This window comes from Amphibalanus amphitrite, unplaced genomic scaffold, assembly GCF_019059575.1.
Source record: "Amphibalanus amphitrite isolate SeventyFive unplaced genomic scaffold, NRLGWU_Aamphi_draft 001554F_arrow, whole genome shotgun sequence".
Taxonomy (NCBI): Eukaryota; Metazoa; Arthropoda; class Thecostraca; order Balanomorpha; family Balanidae; genus Amphibalanus; species Amphibalanus amphitrite.
In genome coordinates, this window is record NW_024883047.1 from 44,237 (window position 1) to 69,946 (window position 25,710).

Genomic DNA, 25,710 nt, shown 5'->3' on the forward strand with positions numbered 1-25,710 from the left:
GCTTCGTAACATGTTACGAAGGCACCAAAACCACTTCGTAAATGTTTAAATGGTTGCTAAATTCGAATTCAGCTCCAAAAACTAGCCTAGAAACATGTAAAACTCGAAAAAGTGAACCGAGGTCACCCGAGGTCACCAAAGGTCAATGACCTGACCTGACCTTCAGGTGACCTTGACACCCACCCTAATGCATGGGAGCAACATCAAATCACATGTTTGAACGTTTGAAACCACGAAAAGCTTGCAAACGCGCGGCTAATGCGAGCCGACATGCGCCGAACCGCGATTTCGGCCAAACATGGTCACAGAAAAGAGGTCACAGGTCAAAGGTCATTGGGGTCAGGGTCATGAAATTTTCAAGGTAGGTGTAAAATTGATCAATGCGAGGGTACTGAAAGTTTCGTCTGGATCGGCCGCTTTTTACGCGAGTTATTCGCGAAAAACCTTAGGGGGGGTTGCATCAACCCCCCCCCCCCTGTGCCGGCGAGGGTTAACTTTGGAGCCATTTTTAGGCCGGTTAGAAACATCATAGAAACGGGAAACTGAGTGAAAACATTTTGTAGACAAATAAAAGAAGTTGACCTTTTCCTCGACATCAAAAATGTAAAAAGCCGAATAATATATTTTAAAAAACGGTGAGCTTTCGGCCACTGGCCTTTATCAAACCAACGTGATAACAATGTTAAAAGACGATCCTGTGAATAATCTGTCTGCCATTTTTCAAAAACCGAAGATCGTGATATTTTAGGAAAGGCGCTACTCATAAGGGCAAACTATTAGATCGATTGTCTACATAGTGTCCGATGTACGTAACATACATAATATACAATTGTACACGTAGCTGTCAAACACACATCGTATGGAAGGTATGTACACACATCGGACACTATGTAGACAATCGATCTAATAGTTTGCCCTTATGAGTAGCGCCTTTCCTAAAATATCACGATCAATTCGGTTTTTGAAAAATGGCAGACAGATTATTCACAGGATCGTCTTTTAACATTGTTATCACGTTGGTTTGATAAAGGCCAGTGGCCGAAAGCTCACCGTTTTTTAAAATATATTATTCGGCTTTTTACATTTTTGATGTCGAGGAAAAGGTCAACTTCTTTTATTTATCTAATTATATTCAATATGTTCCTCGCTCGAGCACTTAGTAATATTACCATTTTGTAGACATTTTACTTCCATTTGCCAGAAGATGAGACTTAGAGCTGATTCAACAAATAAGCTGCAGCTATTTTTGCAAAACCTTGCAAATACCCGTCTTACCCCACCCCATGGGGTAAGACGGTCACATGGGTAGGGCAAGACGGCCTGCTTCTTTCACCGACCAGCACAGCTCGCAACAAATGCCCGAGATTAGCTGCATTGATACAGTCGCTCGTTGGTCTCAAGTGCTTCGGAAATGGCGGTATACGAGATTCGTGCAGAAGGCGTATGCTCGTAAATAGGCCCTAGTTCAGAAGCCATGTAAAACCGTTTTTCACATTCATTATTCGAGGATAAACTGTGCCGAAGGAATATTGCTAACATGTCAGTGAGTATCGGAATCGAACATATTCTTATTAGATATGCTTCTTTTGTCCTACAGCAACAGAAATATGTTCACGGCATTACAGACCCATTGGATTCATAGTTGCCCGTCTTACCCCAAACTCAATGTCAGAAGTTCAGCACGATTTTTCTCTGTGGACAATTTGATGCAGACAAAACAAATCCACGGTAAATGAACAGTGGTGGCATATGAGTGCACCACATGTGATTGTGAGTTTTTAACTATAGAATGCTGCACACAAAAGCTTGCACCATACATTATGGATGATTTCAATGAAATGAGTGTTTAAAAAATCAAAATAAAAGATTATCGACTGAACACAAATTCACCAGACTTCAATGGTGGTGTGTAGTGGGAAAGGCAATTCTGGTCCTAATTTTTCTCGCTCATAGCGCTATTGGTTTGGTTTGCAGAAGGGGTGCCCGTCTTACCTACCCTGACCGTCTTACCCCACTTTCCCCTACTGTAAAAACTTGCATTTTGTACCCTTGACCTGACCTTGACCTGACCTCTGACCTACTTAACGCAAAAAAATGGGCTCTTAACCCTATTAGTGGCAGGCTCCTGGCTACCCCATATTAGTGGCAGGGGGGGGGGGCTGTTTACGACCCCCCCTTGATATCTCGAGATCTAACCGGCCGATTTTCAAAATTCAAACGGCATTCGATTTGGCTCAACGAGATCTACATTTCTAAAAAAAAAAAAAAATTAAAAAATGTCAATAGGGGGTAGAGGGGGGTAAAAACGGGCAAATTGCAGATACATTTTAGACTGTTTATCACGGCCAGGTTTCTGAACCAATCTTAACGCAACTTTTGCCGATCGATAGAGAATGAACCAGGAATTCACATGGATCCTAAAAATATGCATTTTCAAAAATCATAGGCGGATACAGATCATTGAGATTGGGGGTACACAAAAAGTATAATAAATAAGGTTTTTGTTGGTACTGTTTCTAAAAAGGGTGGCAATGGTCTTGTTATGTTACAATTTTCTTATGAGAGAACGACTAAAATTGTATTGGTCATGCACAGGCGGTGTCAGGGCACCTATGTTGGGAGGTAACAAATAACCCCCCTTTTTGGACGCCTGGATCCGCCTATTATAGCAAAAACGTGTCAAAAGAGGATGCACAATAACTTTGTATATGTTATCACATGATACCTTTCATTCACTGTTCGTAAAACTGGTGCAGCATCGTGATCTTCGCCCAAATGACTCGCTTCACGAATAGGACCCCCAATTCCCAGTGCTCTGGAGCCGCCCCTGGTAAAGTTATGAACTTGAAATTTTCAGGGAATGTGCCCAATTTAGTTTTAGGAAAAGTCAGAAAATTTCAGCATCGTAGCTTCAGCGGTTTCGGAGATATTCCCGAAAAACCTGAGGGGTGGATAAAAACAACCCCCCCTGCCACTAATAGGGTTAAGATCCGCCTTGTTGAGAGCTTTCGATTGCCGTTTTCCCAGTCTTTCTACGACCATCGGTTCGGAAGTTAGACAGGGGGAGCAGAATCTGCCCCCCCCCCTCCTCCCCAGCAGGGCGCGTATGGCTGAATAGCCCAGCGGGGCGCGGGTAGGAACCTCTTCACGCCAATAATAACGCATGTTCGCAAATATCGATCAATGTCAGATTTTGCCGGGATATAGGTAATTATCATAAGTAAATCATTAATAACGAAAATGCTTCTGAATCCTCAAATCATGTACCTATAGTATCTTGGATTTTCCATAAGGGCTTTCTAAGATGCTAGTTTGATCGATGATCATTCGCTGTAACTCAATGGGTGAAGTATTTAACTGTTTTTAAAGCTAACGCGATATAATCCCGTACGGGATTTTTCACGAATTGTTGACATCAGCCCGGAAATCGCACATCGGCTGACCGTCGATGACTTGCCGAAACATGCTCTCTGCATGTTGCTAACTGTCCCTTATTACCTATTTCTCTTGAGATCAAGCTATTTTGGAATTGGGAAAGCACAATGTGACATCTTCTCAAAGATAAAAAATACGATACATACCTACCTGACACTAAAATGCTGCATAAGGCCAACCAACCCACTGGAAAAAGTGTACCTAAATCGCGGCGAATGACAAACAGAATAGCTATCTGACAAAAATGGATTCCTTCACTTTACTTTACTCGTCCATCGCATCATTCTAACAAACCATTGCTATCACCCCTCCTCCCACATCCACTTACCTATTTCGTCCTCCAGCTCCTCTACCCACTTCTTCAACGTATTCTTTGGGGTTAAGTCCGTCACCTTTTTCGGAATACGCGTCTTCAAATTAGGAATGTCTTTCATCTTGCGCACCATATCACTTAACCGCTCTTTCTCACTCGACAGTTCACTGACTTTCTTTTTCGCCGCACTGAGTTCTCGCTCTTTACTCTTCATTTCACTCTGCAGGGCGTCCTTTTCTCGCCGCAGTCCCTCCACATCTACCTCACTGTTTCGCTCGGCGCGGCGACCCTCTCGCGGCGACCGGCTGGGATTCAGTCTGCTCTGGTCGCCGCCAGAGGCCGCCTCTTTCACAGCGCGCCGCAGCTCGCCGATGGTGGCCTCCTTCTCGGAGAGCCTGCGCTCGGCGCGGCTCAGACGCTCCTCCAGCTCCGCCTTCTCCATGGCCAGTTTCTCCGGGCCGGTGGCGGCCGGTCGCTTGGCCAGCCGGGCAGACAGCCGGCGGCTCTCGACGGCCGCGTCGGCAGCCTCGCGCTCCAGCTCGGAGTTCTTGGAGCGCAGCTGTTGGGCCTCCTGCTCGGCCAGCTGCAGCTGCCGTCGCAGATCGGACGTCTGCAGCTCATTGATGTCCAGCGATCTGCGGAGAAGATCGGGGTAAGGGGGCGTCAGTCGCATGCGGCACAAATTATGGCGAAGGCAATCAGGGGGTGCTTCACAATCGGGCTACGAAAACTAATCCCTGTAAGGCATTTCCGTCGTCATGAAAAAAGGCGAACAATCATTTCTTGTTCATGCATTCATTGCACGTATTGACGACCGAGCTTACCTGCTGCGTGCGTAGATCACCTTGCCACCCTTCTTGCTCCGCCCCATCTCGGCCTCGGTCTTCAGGGAATCGTTCTCCCTCTCCTTGTCTATCAGCTTCTTCCGCAGCTCGTTCATCTCCTCCTCCAAAACACTGAAGGAGCAAAAAAAATATACATAAGAAATGACGGGAGCTGTGACGCTTTGAGATGATACATTCTGTGCTGTGCCTAGCTAAGTTATCCACCGACAATATTTAGAGATGGAAGGCAGTTACTCTAATAGTTAACGGATTATAAATGTAAAATCTTAAGGACGTACTTGATCTTCTGTTCGTAGTAGGCGTTGGGGTCGCTGATGCTGATCTCGGGAATGGTGGCCTTGCTGCCGTGGCTCATGCGCTCCTGAAGCTCCTTGACCTGGCGCTGCAGCCGCTCGTTCTCACTCTCCACGTTGTCCACCTTCTTTCGAAGAGAGCTGGTCTCCTGGGTACAGACAGCGAGATTTATGGATTTGGCAGGTTCAACAGACCCGATGATATCCATTCATTCAAATCGGTACTGTTATGTCACTGTGCAAGACTCATATTTCCTAGTGAGATGACAGCGACCTCATGAAACATGCGAAGAAACATGGATCATATGAATACTTCATGATGCTTTTTGAAGATATTTGAAGTCCCTATTTAGTTTTACTATTCGTTTATGTGACATACAATGTCATAGTTCGTCTTCTATAGTGTGACTTACGTCACACGTATGTGCATAGGCATATAAATGTCATTAATTCGCATCTCCAGTTGATAACCGTACATCACAGGCTCTTTGACTGCCAGACAAACCACTCACTCTCTCATTGAGCTCGAGCTGTATCTTGAGCTCCTGCGGGGACAGCTCCTCAATGTCCTCCGAGATGCCCTCATCCCGGTCGTGCGAGACGGAGCTGGGTCCGTCCAGACTGCCGCCGCTGGCCGGTCGGCGGCCTGCCAACACCGCGCCGGCCATCACCGTCACTCATCAGCGTCAACAGTACACGTCAGCCAAGGTCGGACGTCATCCGTCCGGCCCGCCGGGGTCGGTCGGCGGCGCCCCGAGCGACAGCGCTAAATGTGGATAATGAGCAGGAAGGAGGTGAAGCTATGGGCGGAGACATAGCTTCATATAATTACGCTGACATTTGTTACACCTAATAACATTGGGGACATCCAAAATGCACTCACAATGCACACGCAGGATGTAATTGAAATCAAGGATATCTGTTTCCAATACGGTTATGGTTTCAACAAGACGGATATCCAGGTCGAACATTGAAGGTTGAATCATTGGCCAAAGCCACGGTGATCCACACTTATCTACCCTTTGAGCATCACCTGAAAACAGTCCATTTCGCCCAGTTACTCATTACAGACTCACCCTTCTTGGCCATTTTCTTGAGCTGGATGGCCAGACTCTCGTTCTCCTCCTCCACCCTAACCAGCTTCTTACGGAGCTGCGCGGCCTCCTCCTCGGCGAACTTCATCTGCTCTTTGAGGTCAGCCTCGCGCTCCAGCGTGTCTTGCAGGTCCCGCAGCAGCTTGTTCTCGTCGCTAGCGGAAGACTGGAGCAGGGGGAAACATATGTTCGTCCATAAATCATTTCTTTGTAGCAATCAGTCGGGACTACTGTGGTGTTTTATTGTCCCGTAAAGCATGATGCTTTATCAGCGCACTGGCAAATTCAGAAAGGCGGTCTTGGGCCCTGTTGGGGGCATACCCCAGAAAATCTCCAAAGTCCAAAAACTCATCGTATTTTGATTCCTTACGCACTGCTGTGCAGTTTAAAACAAACTTTTTTCCAATAAAATTTACTTTTCGTTGTTGTCTCGAAAAACCGCAAATTTTTGTCGATTTCGGGCGTTGCGGGGGGAGGGCATTTGCCCCAAATACCCCCTTCCCTCCTGAATCCGTTAGTGAATCATTGCAAACATTTTGGGGGGGGGGGAGCTGGCGTCGGACTATATGGACATAGCAATTGGACAATATATGTACGGGCTGTTGAGTTTGCTGTTTTTCCACGTTGCTGAACTTCGAAATGGGTCATTTACTCATTTCTGAAGGTCTGACAGAATTTTTGGAATGCCGTTATTTACTTCTAACGACATTTGAAACGTTGGAATCCTGCACGGAAAAGAAACGGATAGGATTCACCTGTCAGCCAGCCTACTCTTTCACCTTGGACTTTTCCGCTCGGCCCCAAGACGGAGCACGCGGGCCGGGCGGGCTCCGACTGGCCCGTGCGATGGCAGTGGGCCAGCCGGCCACGGCGGGCACCGGCCCAAACTGCCGCCTCGGACAGCGCCGCCGGCCGCTCTCCCAGCGCAGTGCAGTCATATGCCACAGCGTCAGGACAGCAGCACGGACATTTTTTAGCATTATTTTTGGACACCGAGGCCGGGCTCTGTTGGCCGCCTCCTTTCCGGGAGAATGCAAGCCATGTGTGAACGTAACCAGAGCAGTAGCCAGAAAGTAGGAACTTGTGGGCTGAGGATCTGCCACATTGGGATCAGTAGCCTGTGGGAATGCAAGATACCTAAAGACTCACTGACCTGTTGCGAAAAGTAAATTTTGATTGTAGGATGTAATTGGGTGAAATAGTTTGGTAAGGGATCGGTGAATTACCAACTTAGCTACACAACCACGCTACACGGCCTAAAGACAGCAACAACGCTCACCTGTCTTTTGATGGGTGGCCGAACGTCCAAAGAATTAGTCTTTTTCCGAAGCATTTCTACCTCTTCTCCCAGTTTCTTCGATACCTCTTGTGCCACTTTCAACTCATTTTCTAGCTTTTCGGAATTTCCAGCTCCCGAACTCTGCAAGTTCTTTAGCTGTTCTTCGAGTGCCGTCTTTTGTCCAATTAGCTCGTCATTGCTTCGCTCTGCTTTTCTTAGTTTAAATTGGATAATCCTGCAATTTTTGTTCGCCTGCTCCAGCTCCCGCTTGAGATCATGGTACTCTTCTGCTTGATCTTCTCGGAAGTTATCATGTATCTCTTCCATTTCCTCCTCCATGTCTTTCACCTGTCCCTTCAGCTCTTCGTTCTCTTCTTGGAGGTCCTCTACCAAACTCTCTGCCTTCGAAAGGCGCATCCGCAGGTCTGTCAGCGTCTTGTCTACCTCCGCTGGCAGTGGCCGCAGTCCGAGCTCCCTGTTCAGTTCAAGTACCTCCAGTTCCAGGCTCTTCTTGTCGTCAAGCAGATCTTCATTAGACGATGTCAGCTCGTGCATCTTCTGCTGCAGTTTCAACACCTCCGACTGAGACTTCGACTTTTTCACGGCCGCCGTTTGTTTATCCATGAGTTCCTTCTTCTCCTTGTTGAGCCTGTCGACCTTCTTCTTGAACTTGTCAAGCTCCTTCTGCAGCGAGGACACCGTCTTCTCCAGCTGCTGATTCTTCTCGTCGACGAGAGTCGTGTCGGTTGTGTCTGTGCCACCGGTGGCATCCGTCCAGACCGAGGCCTCCGACGGCGCCATCGTGCTCATGTCGTCATCATCCTCGGGCTTCTTGGCGTTCTTCAGCTTGATGATGAAGGCGACGTCGGCGCTGACGCCGTTGCTGGGGTTGTCCGTCTTCACCTCTCGGACGGAGAGCTTCTTGCGCGGTGCGGCGGAGGCGGAGGACTGGGGAGCGGAGACGGCCACCGCCGGCGACTCGGTCACCCTCGGAGGCACCGGTGGCGCCTGCGACTGGGCGGTCAGCGCTGAAGCGAACGTGTCGTCGTCGTGACTGGTTACACTCATGAAATCTGAAACAAGGCAGACGCGTTTACTTAGATGTCTTGCCTGGCATAATGCTCAAATGACACAGATGAATATTTTGTAAGAGTTTGTTTATAGGCGTATGTAAAGGAAATTATAAATAAACATGACACCAGTCCAGATCAATTGATTCTCACGTTTCCTGTCACGCTGCGACATTGACTTTAGACAGCATTCAGTCAGCTTGCCAACATTCGCGCCACTCACCATCATCCTTGTCCTTGACGGTCTCTGTGTCGCTGTCGTCGTCAGTTCCGACGGTACGCAGGTCGTGGGCGGACCAGGAGGATGCCTTCAGGCCGCTGTACGCCCCCAGTCTCCTGGAGGTGGATAAGACACAGGCGGTCAGCTACGTGTGCTGACGATATCAGGGACACGGCGCCTTCAGACATGAACAGGGAACATAACTTGACACTGTTACATCAGAACAGTGTCAAGGAAATGTGAACGTGTCAGAGAAACGTGAGCAGAGAACATGCAGCAGAACAGCATCTGAGACATCTGCCGCAGAGATCGAGCTTAAACACATGTGAGCGTCGCTTACAAGAGCCACGATTTTCAAATTATGTTCAATCACCAACCCGCAGCCCACCGACACGACCATTCAGCTGCAACAATTTCACGGTGTTTCAAATTAATGCAAACAGAGGCGTAGCAGGTGTTGGACGGCAACCGACCCAAAAAGCCTGCGAGGTTTATGGGGTTATATGCTGGAAACGAAGGCTATGAAGAGGCTTTGCAAGAGGCACTTTGTAAGAGGCTATGAAACATCGGCCGCCTCTTCCGCCCACAGTCCCATACCTTTTTATGAGCTTCGTCTTTAGAAGGCCACTAGAATGCAAAAGGTGAACCATAGTGACACTAGAGATCGGTTGTTGCTTTATGTGACTTGAACTTCCGATAGATCTAGATGAACAGACACGTAGATTCACTGCGGACCCTGTTGCTTTTTGTGATAGTTAATGTCGAGGGTGTGCACTTCTAAAGACTTGTAGAGCTAGCCTTTCGTTTCCAGGAAATTATTTCATCTCTAGCGAGGCGCGAGCACAACGTCGCGCTGCTGTCGTTTGGGCAGCCTGGCTCAGCGGGGTCCGTTGACGGCGCCATGCCCCGTGCCCGTTGCAGCGATGAGGGCTGGTGGAGCCCCGAGCCTGGCAGACGGCCAGACGGTGCCCGCCAAAGCCTCGCGGGCGACATCGCGCCCGTATTTTTAACCCTATAGCCGCTGACCCTGGCCCAGTCTGTGCCGCCCCACTGCCCTAAACCCGTTCTGCTTCTGAAAATTCCACGGCTGTCGACAGCTCTAGGCCGGCACGAACATCTTCGACTTCCTATATGGTGATATATGTGCTTGTGCGAAGTAGCTTGGAGGATTTAAAATAAATCTGTTAAAAATGGTAAAAGTAGCATTTCTGATTCCCCTGAAAACAGCCAACAATTAAACGTCCTAAGCGAGCCACTTCAAATCAAACTGCATCGTACCCAGCCAGCAACAGGAAGTGTCAGGCCATGAACAACAATTCAGGCTGAAAGACAGTCAGAAATACGTCACCATGACGTCAGTCACGTCAACTTGAAGGATCAAACCCAAAAAGGTGTTCACGAGTCACGACAATCGTTCGTTGGAAGAGAAGCGTCTCAAGGTGTTCACCATGAACAGTGGTTTTAGATGCAGCTTTGCTGTCGGCAGGTACCTACTTGCCTAAACTAAGCTAAGACCAGATAGGTAAGATCAGAGAGAAACATTGCCCCATGGCAATTCATTACCCATGGCATGCCATTAGCGTGCCTAGGTTAGGAGAAAAAAATAGTTGAAAACATTCATTTGCAATTACCCAGCCTATAGGTACGTACTGCAAGCGTGTTGAGTTTTCAATAACGTTGAAACGCTGTTAGCCGTTCACACTTGTGTGGTACTCAGATACTAAGCAGTTAATCTTGAGTCGGCGTGTGGCGCCTCATAATTAATACTGAATGAGATCCTTGTATTCAGCTGTTCCCATCCACCGCCGCACTCCGGGTAGCTCCGACATCAATAAATTGAGCTCCAATGCCGCGGGTCGGTCAGCTGGTATCAGTTCTGTGCCAAGTGGCCGGTGGCCAGATGGAGCAGAAACTTCAGCTCGTCTGTCCTCCTGCCCCAGACCAGGTAGAGACGGGGTAGTGAGGGACGAGGGCACCGGCATGGTGTACCTAATGCATGGTGGCAATCCCGCCTTTCTCTCATCGTTTTCCCATTTTGCGCTCCAGGTAACTTTCCTTGAAGTTCAAGGGTTATAAGCAAACCCACACATTACTGATTACCTATTGGCAAACCTTGACAGAGTGACGAATGAAACACCTCATGGGAAGCGTTATTAGCAAACCATGGCTCTTTGACACCAATTAATTTATTGTATAACAATAAATTAATATAGAAAAGGGAAGAAACCCTCACACCTCAGGGATCAAAGATGAGCTGAAACTGATGGAAACTCATGTTCTCTACAATATCAGGGTATTTGAGCGCCATGCATGTTTATAAACGCACCGACTGTAGGCTCACCTGGATAGAGGACTGGCTGCGGACTTGGTGGTGTAGTTTTTCGCCGCCTCTTCTGCCAGCAGGGACCGGGATGCTGCCGCTGCCGTCTCGGTCTTCGAGGCCGCCTCATCCCTGCACAGAGGACACGCGTCACAACAAGCACCAAGCAAACTTCGCAACCCAATGTACTGCGACCAGCATTGAACAAGAAGTTGATAAGATATAGTTGAAAATTGAGCTTTGTGAGAAAGAAGAGCGCCGTACTCGCAGTACGTAGAAATACTATATAGCTTTACGCAGCACATATGCGATCTTTCAATGCTGCCGACCAGGGCCATCTTCCCAGGTTGCTAGAGGATTTTTCATGTAACGAAAGTTGGATTTTCAAAAGTGCGCTTGCCGATTTGTGAAACTAGGTTTTCCAAATGCGAAGAAGACAGCCCTCAGCCCCACCCAGCTGTTCCATTTATTGGAAGTGAAGGACCATCTAATTCGTGGCGGTGGTGACAATGGAAGGAGTAGGGTGCCAAGGGCGGCCCTCGTCACATCAAAATGGCGTCGGGCCAGAGCTAGTCGCTGGCAGAGAACGCTGGTAAAACTGACTTGGCCATCCGACCTCATCTGCTCCACATCAGCCTCCGGGTAGAAAATTCAACAACGAATTTACCAAGCAGAGTGCTAAAGACACTTAGAGGCACGATCAACGGTGTTCCTAAATGTTTCATCAATGCAGACAGGCTAAAGGTTTTCGATCAATTGATTCTCATTTCTTGAACGAATGCCACTATTACTGAACAGAATGACAACGACAAACCCCGCAGCTCCATGTCTACATGTATGCTGTTAACGGTCCATGTTTATTGAACCAGCTTCACCGTACGCACCTTGTGAAGAGATGCATCCATCCGATCACTGCTGCCTGTGGTAGCCCTGTCCCTTACCGCCGGAGTAGGTGACACGCAGCCTCCCCCCCCCCCCAGCCCGCCGGGAGGGGGGATGGTAACACGTCACCGCTCCGTCACAGGTGTTCACAGTGCGTCACCGAGTCACCGTCCTTCACCGAGTCACTATAGTACAGGCGAGGCGGCCGTACAATGCCGCTCCAAGTACCGCCAATTACAAACACACACAGGCCAGACGGGGGGCAGGGCACGGCAAGTGTGAGCTGGTCGCAGCTGGTGAACGCATCTGTGGGTGGGGTCTGCTCAGACCCATTGATCCGCCGGCTACAACATTGTGTCAGGAAAGATGTGTCTAAGATGACAATAGCCGTTTTCCCGACGGGTTATCTGGCGAATGTACGTACCAAACTTGACCAAATCTGCAGCATATTTCTTTTACAATAAACACCTTCATACCAGTATAGCGCCTTTTGGGGCGACTAACGGAGCGAGCGAGGGGGTGAGTCTTGCACGTGCGAAATTTCGAGGGGGTACCTCCAACTGACTTGTGCACGGCACCCTACTGACCGGTTTCTAGCGATGTGCCAAATTTGAGCACAATCGGCCCAGCCGTTCTCGAGATCTGGGAGCGGCACCTGCACGTGCGCACGTGCAAAATGGGTCCCAACTGACTTGTGCACGGCACCCTACTAACTGGTCCCTAACCGTGTACCAAATTTGAGCGCCATCGGTCCAGCCGTTCTCGAGATCTGGAAACGACCCCTGCACGTGCGCACGTGCAGCAGCACCCCAACTCTGGCACATGGATATGCAGTGCCTAGTGGGTGCCTACCTACATGCCAACTTTGAGCGCAATCGGCCAAGTAGTTACCGAGATATTGCAACAATTACAAAACTGACACCTCTTCGTTTTGCACGTGGCACGTGCATAAGGGGTCACCCACATGCATCGGGAATAGTCCAATACTTGGTAGAAGGAATGAAGCTACCCTACAAAAATTACCGCGTGTAAATCGGTCAAGTGGTTGCTGAGATATAAGCCTCGCAAAAGCGTCCGCACGGCCGGCCGGCCGGCCGGCCGGCCGCTCATACTCAGAAATTTCCGTTAATCTAAGTAAAGACTCCGCTCGCTTCGCTCGCTCCGTAATCATGAGTTCATTTCAGTGTTTTAATCGAAAATAACGTCTGGTAAGTAATTTGAAAAGAGGTATATAGGCAACTGTGCAAACCAAGCTGATAACTTCTAAGAACACAATGAACGTAGGTATTTTGACCAAATCTGCAACAAACGTGCACCAAATGTGCATTAAATGTGTATCAGATAGCCGTCCTGAAAACGACTGAAGACATGCGTAGGGATGAAGGCCTCTGAGAGGTGCTCACTGCACACTGATCACTGATCAGTGCTAATTTGACACCATGGGCGATGGTGGACGTTGCAGCATTAAGTTCCACTAACCCTCGCCGGCACAGGGGAAGGGGGGTTGATGCAACCCCCCCTAAGGTTTTTCGCGAATAACTCGCGTAAAAAGCGGCCGATCGCGACGAAACCTTTAAGTACCCTCGCAATGATCAATTTTACACCTACCCTGAAAATTTCATGACCCTGACCCAAATGACCTTTGACCTGTGACCTACTTTCCGAGACCATGTTTGGCCGGAATCGCGATTCGGCGCATGTCGGCTAGCATTAGCCGCGCGTTTGCAAGCTTTTCGTGGTTTCAAACGTTCAAGCATGTTTTGATGTTGCTCCCATGCATTAGAGTGGATCTCAAGGTCACCTGACGGTCAGGTCAGGTTAATGACCTTTGGTGACCTCGGTTCACTTTTTCGAGTTTCGTCGAAGGATGCAAATTGTGCCGGCGAGGGCTAACGCATGCATGTTACGACGTTTACTGCACTTTTGATTAATTTGAATTCGCGGATTTGGCGTCTTGAGATATTCTGATCTACGGAGATTCAAAACCCTAGAAAATTGCATATTCTCCCGCATGCTTCGGCATTTATGCAGGTAAATAGCTGTCTCTCAGTGCCACCTAAAAACAGTCTACATCCAGTCAAGATTCCGCAAATATTTATCCCAGATTTGGGACACCTCCGATCGGCTTTAAGCTTGCCCAAGGCAGATCTACTGAGGCAGCTGACCCACAGAATTACAGACCCATTAGCCTTCTATGTTGCTGCTCTAAAATTTTAGAAAAAATCATATTCAAACATATTTACGACCACCTCATCGAAAATTCGCTTCTTTCTGACAATCAAAGCGGGTACAGGCCACACCACAGCACGCAACTACAACTAGCCTACATGACTGACAGCCTCTACAAATCACTGGACAAAGGACAAGACTTTACTGCTGTTTACTTAGACGTGACAAAATATTTCGACAAGATTTGGCATAAAGGTCTCCTGTTCAAGTGCGAAAACGACTTCTCTATCACTGGCTCTCTTCTCGACTGGCTGAAATCATACCAGCTGACCCACAGAATTACAGACCCATTAGCCTTCTATGTTGCTGCTCTAAAATTTTAGAAAAAATCATATTCAAACATATTTGGGAACACGCCAGGGCAGCTCTACATCGCCCAGCTTAATGTACAATCAATTAAGCCAAAACTTCTCGAACTACGACACGACATCGACCAACACGGCTACGACGTAGTGGCGATGTGCGAGACGTGGCTGAAGCCATCGACACCCAACAGACTGATTCCTGTGCCGGGCTACCAGCTTCTGCGGAGGGACAGGGCCGACGGCAGGGGCTACGGCGGCGTCGCCGTCCTGGTTAAGGAGGCGATTGCTGCGGTCGTGCTGGACGGACCTGATCAGGTCACGGCCGGCTCCAAACTGGAGTGGCTGTGGGTCCAGGTCGGCGCGGGCCCGCAGAAGGTGGTGATCTGCTCCCTGTATCGGCCGCCCGTTCAAACGCAGGCCCGTGTCACTGCAGACCTCGATGAGCTGGAGCGGCAGCTACAGCACAACGTCACCCGTCATAGCGGACCCATCATCATCGCCGGCGACATAAACATCAATACCAGAGACACCAGCAGCAGCACGGCTACAAGATTTCAGGAGCTGTTTGCCGCTTACACCATTCAGCAGCACATCAAAGACGCTACATTCAGGTCATCAGGCTCCACCATCGATGTGATTGCCACGAATCGGGGTGTAGAGCGAGCCGGCACGCTGCACTGCCACTTCAGTCCCCACAACTGGACTCGTGCTCTGGTACTGGTCCCCGGCCGCCGCCCGGCCCAGTGTGCGGTGACCGGGCGGTGCTGGCGCAGACTGGACACGGCGGAGGCGAACCGCCGCCTCAGTGACGTGGACTGGAGCCCTGTGTTCCACACTGCCGACCCCGGTGAGCAGTGGGACTATTTTACGACCGTGACGGTGCCCATTGTGAACAGCCTAGCCCCCATTCGGAGGGTCAAAGTGCGCAATCCGACGGCGCCCCCGGTGACAGAGAACACAAAAGGTCTGATGTCACAGCGGCGCGCGGCGCTCCGGGCCGGTGACCGGGATCGTTATAAGGACTTAAACCGACAGGTCAGGTCGGCTGTCCGCCGTGACACGCGCGAGGAGATCGGCAGGCGTATAAGTGAGGGCGGACCGAGCTCCATGTGGCGCAATGTGCGGCCGGTTATATCGGGAAAACGGCCGACCCGACCACTACCGCACGCGGACGTGGACGCGATAAACCAATACTTCGCCAGTGTCGGTACCTCCACCGCCCGACAGGTGGACTCTGGTGGCCCGCGGCTGGCAGTGCGCCTGCCCCGTGTCAGCACCGGCCGGTTCCAGGTAGCGCCTGTTACACCGGAGCAGCTGCGGCGCGTTATCGGCCGGATGGCGAGCAGCACGTCGTGCGGGGCGGACGGACTGTGTGTGCGGTTCATCAAGCAGTGTTTCGACTCCATCTGTCCTGTCATCACCCACATTGTCAACACCAGCATCAACTCCCACACCGTCCCAACATCATGGAAACTAGCCCTAGTCCATCCTATCCAGAAGTCGCCCAAATCCACTGACCTATCCAATTTCCGTCCCATATCAATCCTACCAACCATCGCCAAAATAACCGAACGTGTCGTTTATGAACAGCTTTTTACGTACTTTACAACCCATCACCTTTTCTCCTCTAGTCAACACGGTTTTAGATTGAACCACTCAGGGGCGGATCCAGGAAAACTCCAAGGGGAGGGTCATGAATCGAAGTGGTGCCCCTACCTATACCCAAAATTAAAAACTCAACGGATTTCGTCCACTTCATTTTGGTGGTGCCCCCATTTTCAGTTTTTTATTTTTATTTTTTATTTTTAGTCAGTATCTTACCTCTTAGCCACAACCACATTTACCAATTGTAAGCAAGTATATATGAATGTGCTATGTGTATATATGTTGTGGACGCTGAGTAATGAGTACTTACCAGGAACGTTATCAGGTAAGAAAATCGTTGTCAGTCCGACGAACTTGACCCTGGCGTCTAAAGGGTCTGTCCTAGACACTTCAGGCTTGTCAGGGGCACCAAAGTCCTTCCAGGGACACCACAAACCTGTCAGGGGCACCTACGGCCTTGTAGGGGCGCCACAGGCCCGCCAGGGGCACCACAGGCCTGCCAGGAAGCAGGGGCACCACAGGTCTAGCAAGTATACACGACAGGCCTGTCAGGGGCACAACGGGCCTGTTGGGCCCATGAGCACCCCTAGGGGCAGGGGCACCACAGTCCTTCCAGGGGCACCGCAGGCCTGTGAGGGGCACCAGCGGCCTAGCAGGGGCACCAGTCAACACAGGCCTGCCAGGGGCACCACAGACCTGCCAGGGGCACCAGAGGCCTGCCAGGAGCACCACCGACCTCGCAGGGGTAACTTGGGCCTGTCAGGGCCCAGGGGCACCACGGGCCTATCGAGAGGCACTTCAGGCTTTTCAGGGGCACCACAGTCCTCTCAGGGCGCAGGGGTAGCAGGGGCACCAGAGGCCTGCCAGGGGCACTACAGGCCTAGCAAGGGCACCACTGGTCTATCAGGGGCACCACGAGCCTGTCATAGCCAGGCATCTCAGGCTTGTCAAGGCCCAGGGGCACCACAGGTCTGTGAGGGGCACCAGCGACCTAGCAGGGGCACCAGTCAACACAGGTCTGCCAGGGGCGCCACAGACCTGCCAGGGGCACCACAGACCTGCCAGGGGCACCAGAGGCCTGCCAGGGGCACCACCGGCCTCGCAGGGGCACCTTGGGCCTGTCAGGGGCACGACGGGCCTGCCGAGGGGCACTTCAGACTTTTCAGGGGCACCAGTCCTCTCCGGGCGCAGGGGCACCAGAGGCCTGCCAGGGGCACTAGCGGCCTAGCAAGGGCACCAGAGGCCTGCCAGGGGCACCAGCGGCCTAGCAAGGGCACCAGAGGCCTGCCAGGGGCACCACAGGCCTAACAAGGGCACCACGGGCCTGTCATGGGCACCTCAGGCTTGTCAGGGCCCAGGGACACCACAGTCCTTTCAAGGGCACCGCAAGCCTGTCAGGGGCACCAGAGGCCTGCCAGGGGCACCACAGGCCTAGCAAGGGCACCTCTGACCTGTCAGGGGCACCTCAGGCTTGTCAGGGCCCAGGGGCACCACAGTCCTTCCAGGGGCATTACAAGCCTGTCAGGGGCACCAGAGGCCTAGCAAGGGCACCACAGGCCTGCCATGGACACCACAGGCCTGCCAGGGGCACCACCGGCCTTGCAGGGCGCCTCAGGCCTGTCAGGGGCACCACGTGCCTGCCGGGGACACTTCAGGCTTGTCAGGGGCGTTACAGTCCTGTCAGGGCCCAGGGGCACCAGGCCCGTGGTGTCCCTGCTAGGCCTGTGGTGCCCCTGGCGGTCCTGTGGTGCTCCTGTCAGGACTGTGATACCCTTGATAGGCCGGTGGTGCCCCTGGAAGGTCTTTGGGCCCCCGGGCCTCAAGGGGGGGGGCCATGACCCATGTGACCCCCCCCTTGGATCCGCCCCTGGAACCACTCGACCGACACAGCGTTACTCACTGTAACTGACAGAGTGTTTGAGGCCATGGACCGGAAAGAGATCACCCTTCTGTGCCTTTTAGATCTATCAAAGTGCTTTGATGTTGTACCTCATGATGGACTTCTGAGAAAATTGGAGCTGTACAATGTAGACACTCGCTGGTTTAAGAGCTACCTGGCGGACCACTACCAGCAAGTAGTAGCTAGGAGCCAGCGAGGCTCATGTGATCTGTCGTCGCCTCTGCCGAACCCGATCGGAACTTACCAGGGGTCAGCGCTCGGTCCGCTGTTGTACAGCATCTACGCCAACGACTTGCCGCTGTATGCTGATGACGCGTGCATAGTGCAGTACGCGGACGACACTCAGGTTCTCGTGAGTGGCAGGCCCGGAGACATTGGTGCCCTTGTTAGCTCCATGGAACGTAATCTTTCGCAACTTGCTCACTGGTTTGGCAAAAATGGCATGAAAATCAACGCTAAAAAAACACAGCTCATAGCTCTCGGCACTCGACAAAATCTTCGACAGGTACCAACCATTTCTATCAAGTTCATGGGCACGACTGTCTCCGGTTCTCTCATGGTGCGGAACCTGGGTGTCGTATTCGACCAATTTATGACTTTTACCGCGCACATTGACGATGTGGTTCGGCGCTGCACAGGCATTTTAATCGGTTTGAGTCACTGCCGTCATAGTTTACCTTCTGCGACGCTCACAACTCTAGTCCAATCTCTAGTCGTATCACTTATTCGCTACTGTCTTAGTGTCTACGGAACCTGTAACACCACACAAACTGGTCGGCTACAGAAAGTGTTGAATTTCGCAGCACGCGTCATCTCCGGGCGTCGAAAATTCGATCATGTGAGTGACGTCCTTCATGAACTGCAGTGGCTTTCGGCGCGCAATTTACATGTTTTTCACACGCTGACATTGTTAAAGCGCATTCTGTCTACCTCTCAGCCCGAGACGTTATCCGCCAGCCTCACGCTTCGACGACATGTTCATCAGCGCGACACGCGACAGAACGAGCTGCTGAATGTGCCTACCATTAGATCAGAATCCGGTAGGAGACGCTTTTTATACTCAGCCGTGACCGCTTTTAATGACTTACCACAAACGATTCGCGACCTAGGCCTGAGCCCATTTAAAAGAGAGCTGCGGAGGTATTTGCTCCAGCAACAGACCGATGCCGGCTAGTGACGACCCACTCGCGGGAAGTGTGATTGGGTGTGCGTTTGTGAGAATGAATTCGTGTACGATGTGTGTGACCAACTATCCTTATTTTTTAATTGTGACCCTGATCCTAGAATAGCCACGCTTGTGTGGAATGGGTCTATGATGTGAAATAATAATAATAATATTTACGACCACCTCATCGAAAATTCGCTTCTTTCTGACAATCAAAGCGGGTACAGGCCACACCACAGCACGCAACTACAACTAGCCTACATGACTGACAGCCTCTACAAATCACTGGACAAAGGACAAGACTTTACTGCTGTTTACTTAGACGTGACAAAATATTTCGACAAGATTTGGCATAAAGGTCTCCTGTTCAAGTGCGAAAACGACTTCTCTATCACTGGCTCTCTTCTCGACTGGCTGAAATCATACCTAACTGACCGAAGACAGAAAGTAAGAATGGGGAACTCATGCTCAACGACAATGACTCTAAACTCCGGATGCCCGCAAGGCTCAATTTTAGGTCCACTTCTTGCCCTCCTGTACCTTGACGGACTCCCTGGACAACTGAAAAACACCGCCCTATTTTACGCTGACGACATATCATTATACGCATCATACACACCCGACAACATGACACAAGCACAACTTTCACTTCAAGAAGACCTTAACACAATTGAGCAGTACGCACAGCAATGGGCCATTACTTTTAGTTCATCAAAAACCATAACTCAGACATTCAGCACAAGAAATAACTATACTTCACCTCAACTTCAATTCAATGGGCAACTAATATCAAAAACGGACACTCATAAGCATCTGGGATTAACTCTATCAGAGGACCTGCGTTTCAAGACCCACGTCACCACAATCATTCAAAAAATAAACATCGCCCTCAGTCCCCTCTACCCAATTGCGAAATTCCTTCCACGACAGACACTTAACACCATATACAAGACCTACGTGCGACCATACTTCGACTATTGTGACTGCATTTACGACGGACACATCACTGCACACGACGAATTAAGACTGGAAAGACTACAAAACAGATCCGCTAGACTCGTGACGAACACACTACATCGGACATCCACAGACAAACTTAGAGACGAACTGGGTTGGGACAGTTTGAAGACGAGACGAAAAATCCACAGGCTTTTTCTATACAAAAAGATCATAGACAATACACCTCGCATACCAAACTACATTACAAACATGATCCCAGAGGAGAGAGGGCGCACGGCAGGACGAAATCTCAGAAATCAAAACCACCACACAGTCCCGCGAACTACAAAATCCTGCTACCAGAGATCCTTAATTCCCAAAACATCCCTGCACTGGAACCAACTGCCTGCGCACATACGAAACTGCCAAGAGATGAAAAAATTCAAACAAAGCATTAAACAACTTCTCGGCACACCACAGCCCCCACACTACAACGCACTAGGAACTAAGGTTGGAAACACTTTGCACACACAAATCAGACTGGGGATGTCCAAGTTAAACGCACACCAGTACTCTATACAAAAAGTAACAAGCCCCGAGTGCGCCTGTGGCTACACACAAGAAAACACAAAACACTTCATCCTTCACTGCCCACACTACGCACTGACGAGGTCCACACTATTTGCACAAGTATCCACACACCTCAACATTGATTTCAACAACCAATCGGACACCATGAAATTAGATACACTTCTACACGGACACAACACGACAAAGCAAAACGCACCTCAGGTTCTCCTTGCCTTTCAATCCTTCCTCAAAAACACCTCCAGACTGATATAGCCCCGTGTCGGTGGACTGGCGCCGGCCCGCTATCACCGCTTATATAAATGCAAACTGTCGCGGCAGCCGACCTGACTCTCCGCGGCCCTGGATTGTACCATATTCATTTATTCTGTTTACGTTACCAGGTGGTGGTGCCTCGATTTAAGCATCAGCTTTTGCACCACCACCTGGACTATTTACTTATTTCCATTTTATGTCTAATAAATGTGTTTTGTTGTTGTTTTGTTGTTGTAGGTTCTGGTTCATCGCTATCAGTTCACATTCCTTTTCCCATGAGTTTTGTGGCACGATGTATCTATGCTTTGCTAACCATTACAATATTTTGTACAGCCTTACCTGTCATCATGATCGATGGACCGCTCGATGACTTATATTGCTCGCATCCCTAATACTTTTGTGAAAATTATCATTCGCTACGCTACACACGTTTGTGATGGCTATAGCTCGCTACGCTGCCTACGCTCGATGACTATCTCTCGCTACGCTACATACGTTTGTAATGACTATCGCAAGTCACACTGCCTACACTCGATGACTATCATGCCTGCTGATTAGGCATGACTCATGCTAAAAGCGATATACCGGGTGGCCCAGAAAAAACGTTCCCAACTTTAAATCAATATTTCTCAGAAAGTGATAAAGATACAACATTGAAACTTCGAATAGTGAATGCGGCACGCATTTTCAGTAAATGGTGTGATTTTCATGAAGTTGGGTAAATTACTTTTTAAACGGTTCGTGTTTCAAGCATGCCATGTAAAAATTACTTTTTTGCTCCGATGTTTACTAAAAAATGTGAGTGAACGGGTCACTTTCACCCCGCGGCACCGCGGCCTAGAGCCATGACTGCTACTGGCAGCTAGTCTCATTGAGGGTTCGGGTCTCAGGATGACACATTCCCTCAGGCAACAACGATGGCTCTGTGCCAGCGGCATCGGAAGAAGCTTCCAGTTTTCTAACCATCTTGTGGCTCAAATGCTTTCCTGGCTGGCATTCCTGGGAAAAGGTAGCTTTTCGACCAGTTTTTTTTTTTTGTCATCTGCTCGCAATGTTGTTTTTCATAAGCTATTCTGTGGTCTTCTGGCACAGGAACCAGTCTGCTTTAGTTTCTTTTCCTTATTCGGTCGATTTACTATTTGATCTACTGACAGGAGGGTAATCAGCAGTAATCCATGCACCGTGCCACTCCTGCAGGAGTGGCATGCGAAACATGATTTGGTGTTGAAACGAATGGCATCCATGAGCACCACTTTGCCTCAGTATTTGAATATTTGGCACATAAGTGAGACAAAAATATTTAAGATAAGAACATACGTGTTGGTTTCATTCACGTGCTCAATTTTTTATTCTTTTTTTTATAACATGGGACGTCTAACCCAATCATCACTACCGTTTGACATCGGCAAAAAAAGCAAAAACGTCTTGCTTAATTAAACTCAAGATTGCCAGCTTGAAAATGATGGTATAGTGTTATAATTTGGCATACCAATGCGCAACGAAATGACGCAAACTTGATGAAAATTTTGGCTCGTTATTTGTACTCGTATTTGATATATAGGCCTCCAAAGTTCAGAACGTTTTTTCTGGGCCACCCGGTATACAGCGGTGGCACACAACACTCTAGACGTCCCTTTCAAGACGTAATTATGCTTCTGCTCACGACAATTATGCACTATCATAATTACTATGCATAATCTATTACGCAATTCAATTTGCAGCGCTAAAATACCTTCTGGCAAAGAAGTTTTTCAGCCTCGTCTCATAGTCAGCAAAATCTGACAAGGGACCTGAGCCAAGAACTCTGAAAACAAAGCCGTTGAATATCTGTGACATCTTTCATACGCAATCAAGCGTAAATTAAAAATGATTGGACGTCAACTGACGTTCTTTATGAGCTAGCATGTTATGGGGCAAGAACACAATGAAGCATCAATGAAAATAAAGTGCAAAGATAGGAAATCAAACGTTCAATCTCAACGTAGTTAATCACAATGATAACTAGGGAAAACAAATTTGAAGAAATAAAAAGGACAAACTAGAGAATAACAAGAATTTTGTAAAATGCCCTAAAACTTCAGTCAAGCACGTATCATGGCAATAATACTGTTACTTAAAAAAGAAACGAAGCCTTCGACGAAATCATCGTTGACAAATAAAACAAGGTAAAGCGTACAAGCAAACATAAAATTATTTTAGGACAAATCATGGCGTCATCCAGCCCGGGTGACCGGGTCACCGGTGCAGCAAAGTGTGCAGACTCACTTGGCTGTGTTGAGGGACGGAGAAGAGCCGGTGGTTCGGTCCTTTCGCAGGCCACTGGTCGAGCTGTCCGGTCTCTTCTGCTTGTGCTCGCTGTACTCCCTGGAAAATAACGAAAAGGACAGCGTGTAAAACGGCGTGCAGTGCATAGACTGCAGCATTGAATGCTGAGTGACTACAATGAAATGAATGTTCCACTGAGCAATGAACGTTTTATATTTATAGAGCTCATCGTGTATTCCGCGTTATTTTATTGCAACATCTGCAATGCTATCCAGTATCCTACAATACGAGACGTACACTTTCGTACAAACTGTGTAACAGTGAAACATAGCGGCACTTTTTACTGATCGTTCGCGTCAATCTCGTCAGAGAAGAACAAAAAATAAACACTGTCTGAGTCTGAATAAACAGGTGGAAGGCTCCCGCAGCTTTCGCATTTGGCAAAGGAGTAACTATTTCTAACGGTGGTAAATGGAACGTCGTTAGCAGCACGACGTCTGAACCGAGGGTGTATACGTGCTGTTGTTAGTGTGAAACCATGTCTGCAGAAACCTTTTAACGAAATAGAACAAAGCGAGTAAACAACAGTTTCATAATAATATAAATTTGCCATGAACAATTTCTCGAAAGCGTGTCTCTCGCTTTAATTTTGTAATAAATCATCTCTGCAACTATCAACAACTATGAATCCGGAGGGGATATCCGTCTTTTAGCGTGCTATTAACCACCTGAGATCAAACTGCGCTCTCTGTGACTACATCCAGCAAATTTTCAAACCGAAAATCCATCGCAAGAAAAACTTCAGATTTCAACTGCAAGATCTACATACGCTGGCGGTTCGCGATAGACTGAAGCGCCTTCAATTAACAAAAAAAAAACTGTGACCCATTTGGACGTCAGTTACCTCCACCCCCTCAACCCCCCCCCCCCGGGCAGCTTTCCATTCTCACCTGTAGCAGCGCTTGCAGCGGGTTGGCCAGCGAACCTGCGGGTAGAACCCCAGAGGGCACAGCGGGTCATTGGTCTTCAGCATGACGTCAGCAGGGACAGCTGGCTAGCGGCATGACGTCATACGGCCGCCATTCACCGACCTGTCGGGAGGGAGAAAAGAAGTGAGAAAGGTAGGTAATGGGAAGTGAAAGAATAGACGATAATTTGTTTACATTTACATTGATTGACCTTCCAGGTCAGGTCAAGACCCAAAAGTCGGAAAAATCGGGACCTGTTAGAAAGTCGTAAAGTGTGGCTGCCATGGGGTTTTTCAGGGTGCTGATCACGAATATCGTGCTAGTATTGATCACAGATGATGTCTTTAAGCATTTAGACCAGGTCGGGTCAGGTCAGGTCAGGTCAACTAGTAAGGGGTCGTAACCGGTACCTATTCGTAGTAGGCAGGGTTGGCAGGGGGTGGCAAAAACTGGTTTTTGCCAGTGGTTTTAACCGGTTTAAACCGGCTGGCAGAAACCCTGGTGGCAAGAACTGGCAAAAACTGGCTAAAACTCAGATGGCCAAACCTTCAACTTGTCTAGTTAGGAATGGATTTGAAATGTACAAATGCATTTCTAGTAGTTATATACATAGATGCACTAAACATTCTGAAGTTGCCTCATTACTTATCCCTGCTTAAAATGTCTATGCATGTCGGTAGACATCCACAACGGAATGTTTTTCCATGTAAGGGGAGACAGGGACAAGGCGGCCACGGTAAGTAGGGTGCCATGCGGTGCCGTGCGCATATCAGTGGCAGATACCTCTTCGCACTTCTGATTGTGCAGGACTCACCCAGTCACCCTTGCACTGGCTCATTTGTCACCCCCAAAAGGCATCTTACTAGCTCCTTATGGATAGCCCATGAAAATGATTCTGAGTTAGGTATGAAACATTTCAATGGTCAATGTCGCTTCTGTTTGAAAGCATAAAGCTTTCACCGAATTCTCCTTAAAATGTTTCCTGTTCAAAATCATGTCTAGGCATAGCATTGTGATATTTCTGAGTTTTTGCCAGTTTTTGCCAGTTTTTGCCGGTTAAAACCGGTTTAAAACCGGCAAATGGCATAAACTAGTTTTTGCCGGCAAAAATGCCAACCCTGGTAGTAGGTGTCAACCACCTCTGATAGCTTCGTAACATGTTACGAAGGCACCAAAACTGCTTCGTAAATGTTCAAATGGTTTCTAAATTCGAATTGAGCTCCAAAAACTACCCTAAAACATGTAAAACTAGAAAAAGTAAGCCGAGGTCACCAAAGGTCAATGACCTGACCTGACCTTCAGGTGACCTTGACATCCACCCTAATGCATGAGAGCAGCATCAAATCACATGCTTGAACGTTTGAAACCACGAAAAGCTTGCGAACGCGCGGCTAATGCGAGCCGACATGCCGAATCGCGATTCCGGCCAAACATTGTCTCGGAAAGTAGGTCACAGGTCAAAGGTCACTTCGGTCAAGGTCATGAAATTTTACGAGTAGGTGTAAAATTGATCAACTCGAGGGTACTGAAAGTTGCGTCGCAATGGGCCGCTTTTTGCGCGAGTTATTCGCGAAAAACAATGGGGAGAGTCCATCCGACCCCCCTACACATGCGAGGGTTAATCCATGGTTTTTCTTATAATATGAGTGCGGTGAATAAGATAATTGCGCACATATGTATGTATATGAAACGTTGAACCGTCGAATGCGATTCTGCAATTGCTAGGCTGTGACAGCAAGG

The 25,710-nt window shown here is 49.0% G+C and overlaps 1 protein-coding gene across 2 annotated transcripts in view; it reads right to left on the reverse strand.

Moving 5' to 3' along the window:
- Positions 1-25,710, reverse strand: part of LOC122373805 (golgin subfamily A member 4-like) — a 69,771-nt gene that overhangs the window by 41,603 nt on the left and 2,458 nt on the right. Inside the window, exons 2-12 of one of the 2 annotated variants that reach the window (XM_043352177.1) lie at positions 23,953-24,093; positions 23,003-23,101; positions 22,470-22,541; positions 10,891-11,001; positions 8,553-8,665; positions 7,260-8,332; positions 5,963-6,146; positions 5,399-5,532; positions 4,872-5,035; positions 4,573-4,704; positions 3,764-4,383 (exon numbers count right to left, since the gene is read on the reverse strand). In XM_043352177.1, coding sequence (XP_043208112.1) covers positions 3,764-4,383; positions 4,573-4,704; positions 4,872-5,035; positions 5,399-5,532; positions 5,963-6,146; positions 7,260-8,332; positions 8,553-8,665; positions 10,891-11,001; positions 22,470-22,541; positions 23,003-23,101; positions 23,953-24,035 — 2,785 coding nt within the window. In that variant the 5' untranslated portion in view covers positions 24,036-24,093. The remainder of the gene's footprint in view (positions 1-3,763; positions 4,384-4,572; positions 4,705-4,871; positions 5,036-5,398; positions 5,533-5,962; positions 6,147-7,259; positions 8,333-8,552; positions 8,666-10,890; positions 11,002-22,469; positions 22,542-23,002; positions 23,102-23,952; positions 24,094-25,710) is intronic. The other variant, XM_043352178.1, reaches the window with a different exon arrangement.